The sequence below is a fragment of the Erpetoichthys calabaricus genome, chromosome 5 (genome assembly GCF_900747795.2).
Source record: "Erpetoichthys calabaricus chromosome 5, fErpCal1.3, whole genome shotgun sequence".
Lineage (NCBI taxonomy): Eukaryota > Metazoa > Chordata > Cladistia > Polypteriformes > Polypteridae > Erpetoichthys > Erpetoichthys calabaricus.
Window position 1 is genome coordinate 134,751,102 of NC_041398.2, and position 17,598 is coordinate 134,768,699.

The 17,598-nt window shown below is 43.3% G+C and overlaps 1 protein-coding gene across 1 annotated transcript in view; it reads left to right on the forward strand.

Annotated features, from left to right (window-relative positions):
- The window catches only part of pdgfrl (platelet-derived growth factor receptor-like), a 104,183-nt gene that overhangs the window by 70,067 nt on the left and 16,518 nt on the right, over positions 1 to 17,598 (forward strand). The window contains exon 5 of the mRNA XM_028802075.2: positions 5,180 to 5,316. Within this exon, the coding sequence (XP_028657908.1) occupies positions 5,180 to 5,316 (137 nt within the window). The remainder of the gene's footprint in view (positions 1 to 5,179; positions 5,317 to 17,598) is intronic.

The following is a 17,598-nucleotide window of genomic DNA, read 5'->3' on the forward strand; positions in this document are numbered from 1 at the left end:
CGTCAGTGCACAGCCATTTTAAGATCTCTCCAGAGATGTTCAATCGGATTCAAGTCTGGGCTCTGGCTGGGCCACTCAAGAACATTCACAGAGTTGTCCTGAAGCCACTCCTTTGATATCTTGGCTGTGTGCTTAGGGTCGTTGTCCTGCTGAAAGATGAACCGTCGCCCCGGTCTGAGGTCAAGAGCGCTCTGGAGCAGGTTTTCATCCAGGATGTCTCTGTACATTGCTGCAGTCATCTTTCCCTTTATCCTGACTAGTATCCCAGTCCCTGCCACTGAAAAACATCCCCACAGCATAATGCTGCCACCACCATGCTTCACTGTAGGGATGGTATTGGCCTGGAGATGAGTGGTACCTGGTTTCCTCCAAAAGTGACGCCTGGCATTCACACCAAAGAGTTCAATCTTTGTCTCATCAGACCAGAGAATTTTCTTTCTCATGGTCTGAGAGTCCTTCAGGTGCCTTTTGGCAAACTCCAGGCGGGCTGCCATGTGCCTTTTACTAAGGAGTGGCTTCCGTCTGGCCACTCTACCATACAGGCCTGATTGGTGGATTGCTGCAGAGATGGTTGTCCTTCTGGAAGGTTCTCCTCTCTCCACAGAGGACCTCTGGAGCTCTGACAGAGTGACCATCGGGTTCTTGGTCACTTCCCTGACTAAGGCCCTTCTCCCCCGATCGCTCAGTTTAGATGGCCGGCCAGCTCTAGGAAGAGTCCTGGTGGTTTCGAACTTCTTCCACTTACGGATGATGGAGGCCACTGTGCTCATTGGGACCTTCAAACCAGCAGAAATTTTTCTGTAACCTTCCCCAGATTTGTGCCTCAAGACAATCCTGTCTCGGAGGTCTACAGACAATTCCTTTGACTTCATGCTTGGTTTGTGCTCTGACATGAACTGTCAACTGTGGGACCTTATATAGACAGGTGTGTGCCTTTCCAAATCATGTCCAGTCCTCTGAATTTACCACAGGTGGACTCCAATTAAGCTGCAGAAACATCTCAAGGATGATCAGGGGAAACAGGATGCACCTGAGCTCAATTTTGAGCTTCATGGCAAAGGCTGTGAATACTTATGTACATGTGCTTTCTCAGTTTTTTTATTTTTAATAAATTTGCAAAAATCTCAAGTAAACTTTTTTCATGTTGTCATTATGGGGTGTTGTGTGTAGAATTCTGAGGAAAAAAATGAATTTAATCCATTTTGGAATAAGGCTGTAACATAACAAAATGTGGAATGCACTGTATAAATCCAGTAATTGCATACACAAGGCACTGAGAAAAAATTTCACAGTTTAATTGAAATAAAGTAAATAAGTAGGATGTGCACCAGAAAGTGAGGAGATAAATAGTCAATATTTGATTTGTATAAGGTTTCACAAAACTGACACTAAACTCTTTTGTGGATGATTTTACAATTGGGAAATGCGAAACTCACTAAAGAGAGTTTTTTGAGATATTAAGTTTTTTTTTTTTTATGGGTGGTAAGCAAGGAATGCTGCCCCCCTAAATCCTTGTTCACACTTCTGCAGTGATCATAATGCATATAATATGTTGTACACCAGTAAATTTAATTCTACAGTATTTATACCTCTCATTCACATCACTATGGAGGCAGTGCGTTTTTGAAATAAATGTGACATGTTGCATATCTTCTACAGGAAGACATACTAATGTATACCATCACACACATAACTGGGATTTCTTGAAAGAAACTGAAAGGCACCCCACCCTCACTGTTATCTAGCAACCAACCCCATCCTGTGTCTTGATTCCTGCACAAGAGGTTGAGGATACGGACTCTCCAAGTGCTGTGCAATTTCAAGATTCTTTTCTGCCCCTGATGCATCTTTAGAATTGCATAATTAACAAAGTTGAGGATTGTACTACCAGAAGACATCAACAAAATGCCTGCATATCACAGGAAATGAGTCCAATGATATTTTTTTTAAGTGGAGATCTTCTTTTAAATACTAACTGAGAGGTAGAAGCATGCAGATTTAATGTTCCCAGACAGACAAAATGCACATTTCTTTTTTTGTCAATGGCCTAATAAAATACAGTTTGCTTGCAGATTTAATTGTGAAGTATTTCATTTCACTGATCCCTGTGCACCACTAGCCATATGACATTCCTGACCATGATATGGCATTAAGCCAATGACAATTATAGTGCCTTGTTAGGCTTCATTGCACATCAGTGCTATAGATAGTGCTTGTTAGGTTTCAAGTAATGGAGCCCGGCTGGCCATCCAAGTAGTCTTCATGTTTCAAAAAGCTTTCCTAATGGCACACGTGACCATTAGGAGAGACCATTAAGGGAATGACATTTCTGTAAGCATAGTGTTGAGAAGACAAGGTGGCCTCAATGATGGGATTATCTCTCATTAGGTGGAGCTCCCCCTCTCTGAATAAGAGCTCTTTGTCTGGGTTTTTTTTTTGCAGATCAGATAATGCTCATCATCCTGGTCCAAGCAGTCATTTGAATCATAAAGAAAAATTGGCTAATGGAAATTTTCTTGAAATTAGAAATTGTATTGGAACTCAACAGTGTAGACCAGCATCATGCTGATGTTCTGCCCAGTAATGAATGGCAGGCTAAAATGTTATAGGACTGCGAGATGAGAATGATCATAAACCAGAAAGCAAAGCAGGGTTCAAAAAGCTAGAGAGATGAGAAAAGCAGTGACAAAACAAAATCAAAATTAAAAAGAAACATATGAAATGTCCTAACTACCTAAATAGATTTTGTAATTACTAATATCCATCCATCCATTTTCCAACCCGCTGAATCCGAACACAGGGTCACGGGGGTCTGCTGGAGCCAATCCCAGCCAACACAGGGCACAAGGCAGGAAACAATCCTGGGCAGGGTGCCAACCCACCGCAGGACACACACAAACACACCCACACACCAAGCACACACTAGGGCCAATTTAGAATCGCCAATCCACCTAACCTGCATGTCTTTGGACTGTGGGAGGAAACCGGAGCGCCCGGAGGAAACCCACGCAGACACGGGGAGAACATGCAAACTCCACGCAGGGAGGGCCCGGGAATCGAACCCAGGTCCCTAGATCTCCCAACTGCGAGGCAGCAGCGCTACCCACTGCGCCACCGTGCCGCCCTAATTACTAATATGCAAAGGTTTTTTTAAGATCAATCCAGAAATTTGGACACTACTGATGGCCACCACCATCTTAACCTTCCTCTTGTGTTAGCTTTCTGTTATCATCTCTTATGTTAACGGGTCGGTTTTGACCCGTGTATTAAATCAGCTATAAAATACACTAAAAACAATAAGCTATCATCCAATTTGTTTCTCATCTCTTGGTTACCTTGTTAGGCTTCCTTATCCATGAAAATGTTGGTTTTAATACTTTTGGTGTGGGCCTCTGGGCCTTTTTTTGTCAGTATACCCCTTGATTTCAATTTAAAAAAATGGTAAAATGAACCTCAAGAGAATCATATTAATAAATAAAAGGTTCTTGTGTTACCTGACTAATACTGAGGGGTATAGAACACATCTCTTAAATAAATTTGTTTTATTTATTTTTTCATTTTAATATTAATAACTAAAGTGACATCTATGGTGTTACGGGTCAATTTCGACCCATAGATATTTACATCAAGAAAAGGCAAAAAAATATTTTTTTCAGCAATAGAACTTTAATATAAACTGAAAAAAATGAAAAGCAGAACAGGTCATGACACAAAATATATATTTGCATGGTCAAATAAACAAAAACCAATCAAGAAAATCAAACAAATAGAAATCAATTACAAGTTCCAAAACTAATACAAAGCTAAATCAGAGTAAAAACCTCTGTGTGCAAGAACATGCTTGTGTATGTGTGTGTTTAGAGGCATGTGTGGCAAAAAGTGACACTTTTTGAGTGTTCTTTGCAGAGATATTTCTTGCAGTTGAAACACAATACATTTGTCTTTCTGTCCTTACTGCTTGGGCAGGTCTGACACCTCTTTCTTTTCGAATCAGGCGGCCTGACTGGGGTTGGGGCTGTTTCGGTTGGTGTTGAGGCAGGGCTGGCTGAGGAGGATGCTGATGCAGATTCTCTCTGTGTTGCTGATGGTGAGGATGGAGTGCTGGGTGAGCTCTGCAGCTGTCTGACAAAGGCTGCAGCATCTGGGTCTCGGGGTACCCGTTCCCTTCGCCTAATGTGTGGCTTGACAAGGGAATTTCCCAACTCCTCAAGAAACAGTCTCCGCTTGTTTTTTTTGGTTGAGTTCCACCCTTGGTGGATTTTGTTGAAATAGAGGTTCCTGACAAAGTCAAAAAGCCTTGATGCAATAAACAAATTTATGTGATTCTTGTATGCATTTAAAATTTAAAACGGGTCAGTGCAGACCCTAACACAAGAGGAAGGTTAAACAGAAAATGGCTTGTGACATCATAGCCATGACAAATACTCGTCACATGGTAGCAAGCAGCCCAGTCAACCAATAAGGTGACGTCTGTAAGCAAAAGCAAAACACAAACTTGTGGCACAAAATATGAATTAAAATGATAGTCATAATCACAAAATATGTGCAAACATAGACTCCGCATGTGCAAAAAATTCCCAGATCATAACAGGTGGCAAAGCCTGATGGTCTGTCTTGTGACACTTAACTTTATTACAGAACATATTTCCACAATTTTTGTTTTGTGCTTCAAATCTTCATCCCTATCTGTGCTCCTTCTGGAGTGTTTTACATGGGATTTGTAAATGCTACCCCAATAATCGTAACATGCAGCATTCGTTCAAAATGTACTGTTCCCCACCTTACAGGTAAGAATTGCTGAGGAAAAAGGGCACATAATATTCATTATTCCACAAAACATCAATGAAATATTTACTTTTCTCAGAGAAAAACACTCAGGTGTTCACCATAACCATAACCTTTAAACATTTCCATCTACATAAATATTCTGCAGTGCGCCTTGTGCCCTGTGTTGGCTGGGATTGGCTCCAGCAGACCCCTGTGACCCTGTAGTTAGGATATAGCAGGATGGATAATGGATGAATGGATGGATGGATGGATGGATGGATAAATATTGTTCACACTGTGCCTGCTGGACATCAAAAAATGCCTTCATGTTGTTGCATCTTGCATCCTCACCTGCAAATTGTCCTTGAGAAATTAATTTAACTGAAGATTGTTTTTTTTTTTTTTTCTTCAGTTCCAAGTGGTCCTCCATCTGTAACAATTGAAGCTTCCTCCACCTTGGTGAGGGGTGGTGATAACATCAACGTCACCTGTACCATCCTCGGTGAACCAGAAGTAGACGTGGACTTCACTTGGACGTACCCTGGACAAGTGAGCAGCACTTTCTGTCTCTCATTTCAGTAACTGGGGAAATTATTTTGGTGGTTGCTTTTTTAGTGATGGTGATTATAAAATTAACCTGCCAAAAATGAGAGCATAATATTTTGTAAAGTAGTAAAAGGAGGCCATTAAATTCACCCTGCTTGTGTCAAGGTATCCCCGGAGTTAGTGCTGTGGCCTCATAACTTAAGACTTCCAGGATCAATAATGGATTGGGGATTGTTGATTAATATAATGTTAGTGGCTCATTACGTGACTTCCAGCCAGAGGGGATGTCATACGTTACAACTGCAGTTGTTCATCTTATTGCCTAAGCATGTCAGATTACAGGACTAGAAAGAGCAGTGTATGACAAATGATGCGACTCTGTGACAACTTTCCAGTATAGTTTCACCTTTCCAAAGTGTTGTGAGCTTATCTTTTTTTCTGACAGCTAATAATGTGCTGCCTGACAGAGACAGTGCTATAGAAAGGCCTTTCAAATACAGTAAGGTTCGCCACAATTTTCTCATTTTGTCATTCTGTCATGGTACATAAAACATGAGATACCAGACGGACATCCGTGCGCGAGGTCCAAAACACCCACAGTCCTTATTCTTCATGGCTGCATTGTACATGTTGTACTTCTGACTGAGCACTCATTGGTTCTTCATTCTTGCATACAGAGCGCTGTCTCCTGCAACTTAACACCAACCCTGTTTAATTTTGTGGGGCGAGTCACAGACTGCTTGAATTGATTATGTCAGACTACATGAAGGTTGGTCATGGGAGCATGCTGTGACAGCCTCCAACTCAATAAGATTATACAAATGAAGTCTGAAAACGGAAATCAGTGGAAAAGTCGTGTAACGTGACAGGCCATAAGCATGCATATCTTTGGGATTCAGGAATAAAACAATGTAGACACACTGTTCCTGCAGCTTTCATTTTCCTCCTATCTGCTGTCCACTGGATTGAACATCTCAAGGCATACCTTTTGTTAGCCTGATATGGATTACCGTATATACTCGCGTATAATTCAGGTCTTGAAACCCAAAAAATCAATCATAAAATCAGACCCCGACTTATATACCCGTTCAAAAATACGACAGTTATTTATTAGATAGATAGATAGATAGATAGATAGATAGATAGATAGATAGATAGATAGATAGATAGATAGATACTTTATTAATCCCAATGGGAAATTCACATTCTTCAGCAGCAGCATACTGATACAATAAATAATATTAAATTAAAGAATGATAATAATGCAGGTGAAAAACAGACAATAACTATGTATAATGTTAAATGTTAACGTTTACCCCCCCGGATGGAATTAAAGAGTCGTATAGTTTGGGGGAGGAACGATCTCCTCAATCTGTCTGTGGAGCAGGACAGTGACAGCAGTCTGTCGCTGAAGCTGCTCTTCTGTCTGGAGATGACACTATTTAGTGGATGCAGTGGATTTTCCATAATTGATAGGAGCCTGCTGAGCGCCCTTCGCTCTGCCACAGATGTTAAACCGTCCAGCTCCATGCCAACAACAGAGCCTGCCTTCCTCACCAGTTTGTCCAGGCGTGAGGCGTCTTTCCTCTTTATGCTGCCTCCCCAGCACACCACCGCGTAGAAGAGGACGCTCGCCACAACTGTCTGACAGAACATCTGCAGCATCTTATTGCAGATGTTGAAGGACGCCAGCCTTCTAAGGAAGTATAACCGGCTCTGTCCTTTCTTGCACAGCGCATCAGTATTGGCAGTCCAGTCTAATTTATCATCCAGCTGCACTCCCAGATATTTATAGGTCTGCACCATCTGCACACAGTCACCTCTGATGATCACAGGGTCTATGAGGGGTCTGGGCCTCCTAAAATCCACCACCCGCTCCTTGGTTTTGCTGGTGTTCAGGTGTAGGTGGTTTGAGTCGCACCATTTAACAAAGTCATTGATGAGGTCCCTATACTCCTCCTCCAGCCCATTCCTGATGCAGCCCACGATAGCAGTGTCATCAGCGAACTTTTGCACATGGCAGGACTCCGAGTTGTATTGGAAGTCCGATGTATATAGGCTGAACAGGACCGGAGAAAGTACAGTCTCCTGTGGCGCTCCTGTGTTGCTGACCACAATGTCAGACGTGCAGTTCCCAAGACGCACATACTGAGGTCTGTCTTTAAGATAGTCCACGATCCATGCCACCAGGTATGAATCTACTCCCATCTCTGTCAGCTTGTCCCTAAGGAGCTGAGGTTGGATTGTGTTGAAGGCGCTAGAGAAGTCTAGAAACATAATTCTTACAGCACCACTGCCTCTGTCCAAGTGAGAGAGGGATCGGTGTAGCATATAGATGATGGCATCCTCCGCTCCCACCTTCTCCTGACATGCAAACTGCAGAGGGTCGAGGGCGTGTTGAACCTGTGGCCTAAGGTGGTGAAGCAGTAGCCTCTCCATGGTCTTCATCACATGTGATGTCAGAGCAACAGGCCGAAAGTCATTCAGCTCACTAGGACGTGATACCTTTGGGACTGGGGTGATGCAAGATGTTTTCCAAAGCCTCGGGACTCTCCCCTGTTTCAGGCTCAGGTTGAAGATGCGCTGTAGAGGATCCCCCAGCTCCGATGCACAGACCTTCAGCAGTCGTGGCGATACTCCATCTGGACCCGCTGCTTTACTGGCACGAAGTCTCCTCAGCTCTCTGCTCACTTGCACTGTTATAATTATGGGTGGGGATGTCTCTCCTATGCTGGTATCAGCAGAAGGATGTGTGGAGGGTGCAATACTTTGAGGTGAGAGTGAGAGTGGGTTAGGGTGGTCAAACCTGTTAAAGAAGTTGTTCATTTGGTTTGCTCTCTTCACGTCTCTCTCGATGGTGGTACCCCGCTTTGAGCTGCAGCCAGTGATGATCTTCATCTCATCCCACACTTCCTTTATGCTGTTATTCTGCAACTTCTGCTCCAGCTTTCTCCTGTACTGCTCCTTCACCGCCCTGAGCTGGACTCGGAGTTCCTTCTGCACGCGCCTGAGCTCATGCTGATCACCGTCTTTAAAAGCCCTTTTCTTCTGGTTCAAAAGGCCCTTGATGTCACTTGTAATCCATGGATTGTTGTTAGCATAGCAGCGTACAGTCTTCTTGCTTCCTCCAATCTCACACCAGTTTCTCAGACACATCAAATTTTGTTGCAGCAGCACAGTCACCAATTTCTTTCACCACTTCAACGACTTTTAATTTAAAACCAGCATCATATTTTCTTCTGATCGAACTCTCCATTGTAGATAAGGGATGCTCTTACGATAAAGGTGTATGAGGGTGTGAGATACAAAAAACACAAAACAGTGCAAACGTCTCTTCGGAATAGTTTGGGTATTACTGTGTGGTCACGTAGGCACAATACATAATAAAAAAGGCAGTGTGCTCTGTGGTTACTCTCTCAGGTGGGCGTTAGCATATCATAATTTCTTGGACCAATAGCGTGAATTTTCCACATTCCACTTATATGACCGACATCATAAAATATGGGAAATTATACGGTAAAATCAAGCCCCGATTTATTTGCGGGAGAACTTAAATGAGAGTATATACGGTACATATCAGCCAACCTTTATAAATAAACCTAAAGGACTCCTGGTGTTTAAGCAGCACAGTCTAATAAAACATTTTGTTGCTGTTCGTATTTCTAAATCTGTAGAAATGCTTTGAGTCTGTCCTCCCTGAGGAGTGCTTCATAAGAATAAACTAACTAAAAATGAACAGCTGGGCTTTCACTTAATCTGCGAGGGTGTGTGTTGCCTTAACGTGAAAAACAGAGCAGATGAAAGACTTGCTCAGAAGTACAATGAGGTGGAACTGAAATCACCCGGAGATGTTGGTCACTACAGTTTGAGACAAATGCACAAAAACTGAAAAGCCACAAGTAGACGAGAACCATGCATTTAAAGTGTGATGTGGGTTTGTAAGCAATTAAATAACAATTACTGACAGTGTAGGGAGAGAACATCTATCCATTATTCATCCCGCTATATCCTAACTACAGGGTCACGGGGGTCTGCTGGAGCCAATCCCAGCCAACACAGGGTGCAAGGCAGGAAACAAACCCTGGGCAGGGTGCCAGCCCACCACAGGACACACACAAACACACACACACACCAAGCACACACTAGGGACAATTTAGGATCTCCAATGCACCTAGCCTGCATGTCTTTGGACTGTGGGAGGAAACCGGAGCACCCGGAGGAAACCCACACAGACACGGGGAGAGCATGCAAACTCCACGCAGGGAGGACCTGGGAAGCAAACTAAGGTCTCCTTACTGCGAGGCAGCAGTGCTACCACTGTGCCACCGTGCCGCCCAGGGACAGAACACCTTTTAAAAAAATATGCTGTGTAGAGCCAGCATTCATTTTAAACTCAGGTGCCATCTGGATCTCATTGCTTAATCACGAGGGTCGACCTGCTTTCATAAAACATACTTGGAAAGATTATACAGGTCAGATTAGAGAAGGATTTATTAGAAGCACTGCCTGATGAGGACTGAATGCTGCTAAAACTGCTTCTATATTTTTTTTCTTTTACATTTCAATGGACCTTCTTGAACTATTTTTGAATCGCAAAATTGGATTTTATTCGATGGTCTGAATTTCACACTTGTTTGCTAGCAGCCCAGATATTATTAACTTTTAAATATAGCTGTTACATTCAAAGGCAGCCTCCTAATTGATGCCCAAGTGACTAACGTTCAGGCCTGAACTTTAGACATTAAGCCAACATGAAAGTGTTGCAGCTGTCTGTCTGCAGGCCTGTGGTTGCTCCATCTTGCACACCTCTTGTAATTGCCTACAATTATAATGTCTGATAGCAGTGTGATTTGCTTTTATTGCAAGGAATAGGAGGTTTTTGTTTTGGTCCATAACACAGGTAGACTTTGATCACATTGCCAAAAGTGTAATGCTGAGACATGTCTAACTCATTGAGATGTTTGCATTATATTTAAAAACTGGCTGGGCTATCAACATTTTATAGCTTCTTGAGATTTAGCCATGAAGAAGACTGCAATCAACAATGCCCAGTGAAAAGCCCCAGGAAACAGATGGAAACTAATACCGGAAAGAACATCTCACATCATTAAGCTCGACTAGATGGAAGTGATGCTCTTCTGGAGGCGAGTGCCAAGCTTGCTCACATTTTCCCAGGATGCCCTTACTTAAATCTTTCTCGTCTGATTTCTTAGACCTGGGGTTCAAGGTTATTTGGTAGCAGGTGTATTTAGGAACAGAATGATGTCTGTTGAAGACAATGCATGCCTAACATCAAAAAATGCAGTAATAGTTTCCCACACATATTTAAACCCATTCTTTCCAAACGTACCCTTCTGGGACAATCAGTCAGTATGCCGCAGTAGCTGATATGCTTTCATACACCTCGCCTATCTTCTCTAAAAAATGCGGAATACTGTAATTGGAACAGGCCATAAATGTAAACAGAAGTCAGCATTTCCTTCTCTGTCACAAAATTGTATCAACATGACACTTTTGTTTAACGGTGTAAACTCCAAATGCACAGCACACAATTCTCACTGGGCCCTCATGTGACAAGACTCTGGACTAGTAGACAGACCACCCACCCAGCTGAGAAGTCTCATTCTAGGACCATTGTACAGCACAGAAGTGAGATGAGCTACATAAATGTATTTTTCAACCTCTTGTACCAGCTCTAGCTTCTCTGCTGGTGAAGTATCTCACAACATGTTGAGACCCAAGCTCCAGTCTGTGTAGATCGGTCCCACACACCTTACTTTGTCTCTCATCTGACAAGCATCGTTCTGACCCATATCTATCATTTTGTTGGTTTCTTCTAGATGAGCCTGACAGATGGATGTAGCTCTATTACTAGCTATAAAATTAAATAATAGAGAAATGTAAGAAGGGTTGGGGTCTTAAGTGGAAAAACTGGTGATCTTAGGGGGAGATGGTGAAGCAGGCGCTCAAAATTGCCTTGGTTTTGCATTTTGCCCTAGAACGGCGTGTTGTGAAGTCTTATTCTCTCCTGGTCCTTGCAGAACACCTTTTTGAAGAGATATAAGTGTAATGTAGGAGAGGTAGAGTGCAGAAAGTATGTGGTGGCTTCCCATCTAGTGAGATTTGCCTTTCAAGAAAGCACAGTAATGTATTGGGTGGCACATATTTTATGTATATGACGTTTCACAAGCTGTAGCTTTTAAACTCCTGTGCAAAAAGTATTGAGAATGGCATCACTATGTAGCCTGAGAATGGGAGTAACAATGACTGGACATTGATGATCTGTGGTGGCAGCAAGATGGGGCACCACCACACTATGCCATACCAGTGCAACAGTGGTTGAGCAAAATGTTCCCGCAACCCTGGATCGACCGACGCGGGCCTGTGGAATGGTCAGCTTGGTCTCCCGATTTGACCCCACCAGACTTTTTCCTGTGGGGTTACCTAAAAGACAAGGTGTACCAACATCGCATTCACAATGTGGTTGAGCTACATGCAGCTATCATAGAAGAATTTCAGAGGATACCAGTACAGATGTGCCAAGCTGCCTGTGACGACGGTGCTCTTTGTCTTCCGGCGTGTATCGATGACACATTGGTGGACCACGCCATGGAGAACAGGGGATGAAAACACATTTAAGGTTCGTAATGTTGGTGTTCCATTATGTTACTTGATAATAACATTGGTAGTTTCCTGACAATAACGCCTTTTCGATCATATACATACTGTGAGATGTTCAGCCCAGACACAACCAAACGGACACCGACAGTTCATAAAACACATGCCCTTTATTGAACAAGTGTCCCCAAACACAAGTGCAGTGCTCCTGTACCACAACACCCTTCCTCGGGCCTTTCAATGTCCGTGGGCCGCCTCTTTTCCACCTGTCACTGGAGCTTTGTCCTCCTCCAGCTCCCGACTCCAGCTCCATGACTGTAGGAAGGCGGCTCCCTTTATAGTCACCCGGACGTGCTCCAGGTGCTTGCTGATGCTCTTCCGGTGGCACTTCCTGGTGTGGCAGAAGTGCCGCATGAGCACTCGGAAGCACTCCGGGCGTTGCTGGAAGGTCCTTCCTCCATCTTCCCAGGTGCCGTGGAAGTGTAGATCTCTCGGGCTTTATGAGGCTTGGGGCGCCCCCTGGTGGTAGGCACAGGCCCCCCACGGGTTTGAGCATCCCTGCTACTTCCCAGTGGTCCCCTTGCTATCCAGGGTGGTTTCCCCCTCATGGCCCAGGGGACATATAGTTCCCAGCCTCCTGCCACAATACATAAATATGGGCTACCCTGTACATAATGGTGGGTTTTAGTGTGTCTTTGTGTAGAAAATATTCAGCATGTTATATTCTTAAAAAGCTCATTACACACGGTAATGTGAACGAGAGGCATAAAAGTATTGACATTAGTAATGTGTGACATTTTACATGCGTTACACTGCTGCAGAAAAGAACACTGGTAAACATGGAAATGTAAGTGAGACTTTATGGAGTGGCATTCCTTGTTTTCCACCCCAAAAAAAAAAGTTAAAATTTTTAGTCAGTTTTGCATTTCACAATTACAAAATTTGTCTGCAAAATGAAATTCTTTGTTAGTTTTGTGACATTTGCCTGATCACATAGTTTCGGCGGCCATCATGGCAATACTAATGCTGCATTCACACGCTCTCTGACTATTCAGAGCTCTGACTTGTGACTTTTCGCCTTTCCACTTCAGAGCGTTCACGTGGGTTTCTGGTCAGGTTATTCAGAGATATGCTTTGTGGCGGATGGCTGGGGCTCCTGGAAGATCGACCGACTGGGAGAGAGGCAATACCTCCCCCGGGACAGGAGAGGGCAGCCCCCCTGGTTTGCATTGGGGCCACAGGACTGGAGCTTGGAAGCTCAACCCTTTTGGTGACCATGGGCAAAGCCAGGAGGTGCATGGACAATCCCAGAGTCCTGGGTGTGGTGGAAGTGCTGCAGAAAGATCGTCGTGGAGCTCCTGGAGAACATCTGGGTGAACTATGAAAGGGGCCACCTCCATTCTGGGATCCAGAGTCGGGAGGTGGAGGACAGAGCTTGTGAAGGGAGGAGTGGAGCTGGCAGAAGAGAGAAGAAATAAAGAAAGGAAAAGAAAAGGACTGAGCCTATAAAATAAATAGCGTGGGTTCTTCCAAGTGTGCCTCTTGTGTCTGTCTGTGTCGGGTTGGGTGGCTGGCATGCCCCATAGTGGTGTCACAGCTTTTTAACCATTCATTTGTTACCTGGTCTGCAAAAGAAAAAAAATAATAAAGGTCAACAAAATCTTTCATGGAAATAAAGTGCAAAATGAACATATTGTAGATAGATAGATAGATAGATAGATAGATAGATAGATAGATAGATAGATAGATAGATAGATAGATAGATAGATAGATACTTTATTAATCCCAATGGGAAATTCACATTCTTCAGCAGCAGCATACTGATACAATAAATAATATTAAATTAAAGAATGATAATAATACAGGTGAAAAAAACAGACAATAACTATGTATAATGTTAAATATTAACGTTTACCCCCCCTGGTGGAATTAAAGAGTCGCATAGTTTGGGGGAGGAACGATCTCCTCAATCTGTCTGTGGAGCAGGACAGTGACAGCAGTCTGTCGCTGAAGCTGCTCTTCTGTCTGGAGATGACATTATTTAGTGGATGCAGTGGATTCTCCATAATTGATAGGAGCCTGCTGAGCGCCCTTCGCTCTGCCACAGATCTTAAACTGTCCAGCTCCATGCCAACAATAGAGCTTGCCTTCCTCACCAGTTTGTCCAGGCGTGAGGCGTCTTTCCTCTTAATGCTGCCTCCCCAGCACACCACTGCGTAGAAGAGGGCGCTCGCCACAACTGTTTGATAGAACATCTGCAGCATCTTATTGCAGATGTTGAAGGAAGCCAGCCTTCTAAGGAAGTATAACCGGCTTTGTCCTTTCTTGCACAGCGCATCAGTATTGGCAGTCCAGTCTAATTTATCATCCAGCTGCACTCCCAGATATTTATAGGTCTGCACCATCTGCACACAGTCACCTTTGATGATCACTGGGTCTATGAGGGGTCTGGGCCTCCTAAAATCCACCACCAGCTCCTTGGTTTTGCTGGTGTTCAGGTGTAGGTGGTTTGAGTCGGACCATTTAACAAAGTCATTGATTAGGTCCCTATACTCCTCCTCCAGCCCATTCCTGATGCAGCCCACGATAGCAGTGTCATCAGCGAACTTTTGCACATGGCAGTACTCCGAGTTGTATTGGAAGTCCGATGTATATAGGCTGAACAGGACCGGAGAAAGTACAGTCCCTTGTGGCGCTCCTGTGTTGCTGACCACAATGTCAGACGTGCAGTTCCCAAGACGCACATACTGAGGTCTGTCTTTAAGATAGTCCACGATCCATGCCACTAGGTATGAATCTAATCCCATCTCTGTCAGCTTGTCCCTAAGGAGCAGAGGTTGGATTGTGTTGAAGGCGCTAGAGAAGTCTAGAAACATAATTCTTACAGCACCACTGCCTCTGTCCAAGTGAGAGAGGGATCGGTGTAGCATATAGATGATGGCATCTTCCGCTCCCACCTTCTCCTGATATGCAAACTGCAGAGGGTCAAGGGCGTGTTGAACCTGTGGCCTAAGGTGGTGAAGCAGCAGCCTCTCCATGGTCTTCATCACATGTGATGTCAGAGCAACAGGCCGAAAGTCATTCAACTCACTAGGACGTGATACCTTTGGGACTGGGGTGATACAAGATGTTTTCCAAAGCCTCGGGACTCTCCCCTGTTCCAGGCATCCCAACCAGAGTGAAGCCTGGCAGTTAAATGACCCTTGAGTCTAGCAGGAAGGGTGGACAGCGGCACGGAGAAATGATTGACAGTAGAAGGAAGAAAACGGGTGGTACCATGAACAGAGGAGCTGGAAAAGGAGGTGGGGTTTCTGAACGGTTTGGGGGATGATGGGAAGTTATGGTAGGTGTGGCGTATAAGGATGAGTTACGAGTGCTGAGGACGTGGAGGATTCTGTGTAGGGAGCTGAAGTTTTATTTTAATATATCTCTCAAGGTCATAACAATAAGAGGTCTATAGGTGATTATAAATCGTTCCTGTTCAGTTTCATTTGTTGTTGTTTTACATTCGTGTATTCTTGTTACACTATTAAGAGTAAACTGTTCTCCAATCACTTCTTTGTCCGGCTGTGTCTTCCTTCCGAACCTGTTACAGAGATGTAGCTACAGTATTATCGATATGCTCTAATTGTAATTCAAGCAAAAAAATGCCATTTCTGCCTGACCGGGTTATTTGGTTTATTTTTTTAAAATTGAATAGGATGAAAAATCAGCATTGTGCCACAACTCAGACAATTTCATTAGTTCTGTTTTCTCTAAATTGACCGACTTGTAGAAATGAGTTAGCAGTGCATTCATGTGGAACTTATGACTCGATAACTTCTACTGTATTTTTTTTTGCCTTTAATTGCTAAACACCTTTAAATTATTTTCTTAATCTGTGCAAGTGCTTTCTATGCATTATTTTTCCAAATGTTTTACTTTTTAGCCTTATGGTGTTAATAGGATGGCATAGTGGGTAGTGCTGCAGCCTCACAGACCGAGCATCCTAGGTTTGATTTCCATGCTGTTGTTTATGTGGAGTTTGTCTTTGTGTGGGTTTTCCTCAGGAATCTTAAGAGATGTGCAGGTTAGGTTGAATTTGCTCAAGTGCGGATGTGAGCGAGTGAATGCTCAATGACAGACTGGCACCCTGTCCAGTGGCCTCATTTATAAAGCTTGTGCATGTGCAAAAAGAAGCTTAAAATGTGCATACAAAACTTGTCATGCAAATGTTGGGCTTTATGCATAAGAACACTTGAAGGGAGAACGTGCAAATATTTACTGCAACTCCGACTCATGTTTATGCAACATTTTGGACAAACTGGGAAGTAACGACACCCTCAATCGAGTAGGGAAATGCAGCCAAAATGTGACCTGCAAGCGTATTAATTAATTTCACCAAGCCTTTATTATCATGTGTGCTGACATGACAACACCTCAAAAGTGATGAATATGATGTATAGATTCTATTTTAGTTCCCTTTTAAATGGAGGCATTTGCACTGAATTAACGTTTTTGTTTATTTCTGCTATTCACTTCTCAGTGAATTGACCGACAGGTCAAGAATATCTCAGCCAAGCTTTGCTCTGACATGCCTACTATGTTGGAAGTCATTAACCAACCGGTGGGGCACTACTTTCAGTTTTTGTATGGTGTTGGTACACATACATAAAATAATATTTTTTTTGCCAACATAAAAAAGCAATTTGCAGAGTGTCTGGTCTCCTAATGTGATTGGAGCAATCCACAGCACTCATATTACAATAAGCAAACCTTGCAAGAATGACGCTACTTTTGTTAAACGTAAGCAGTTACATTTCATTAATGGACAAGTCATCTGAGAAGCCAAGATGAGGCTGAGAAATGTTCTGTCTCCGTGGCCTGGGTCAGCCCGTGATTTATTTTGAGGCAAAGTAGCTTTCACAGATGTGATGGTACTCTGCGTAGTGGTTGGCTTGTTTGTTGGTAACTGGCTGAACCCTCAGTTCATGTTCTGTACTATCATGTCATCACATATGTCAGGTAATAGCGGTTAAGTGCTCAGACTCTGGCACTACATGCCTTTCTCAAAGCCATAGAATGTGGAGGAGAGGCGCTGTAATGCTGCACATGATCTTGCGCCCTTAGTTGTGGAGCATAACAATTCTCTCTTAAATATAAGGGGGCGGGGTCTCAGGAGAGAGACTGCTCTGTCGGCCAATGAAGTCCTACAGCATTGTGATTGCATATGTATGAGGTTGATTAGCATGCTCCATATATGGATGTTTCAAGGTGCTGTTCGACACATGTACCCGTATCCATATTTACAAGGTGATTGTGATTCATAAATGGTAAGTTGCACAGATATATGGTTTTATACATCTGATTTGTTTTTGCCATACACATTTTCCTGTTTTTTTTCAGAATACACACAAAGTTTTATAAATGAGACCTCAGGATTGTTTCCTGTCTTGCACCAGTGCTTCTGGGATTGCATCTGCCCTGACCCTGAATTAAATGGCGGGTTTCAGGCTGTTATGTTATTATGATGTTCATTTGCATTAGGAGTTTAGACAGATATCCAAACTGGTTACATGGAGATGGATGGTGAAGCTGTTGCAAACTAGACGAAAGGCTCCATTAGCTTCCAATTGTTGTATTTAGAGATGAGGTCTGTTAGGACTTCTTTCAACGTAAGTTATTTTC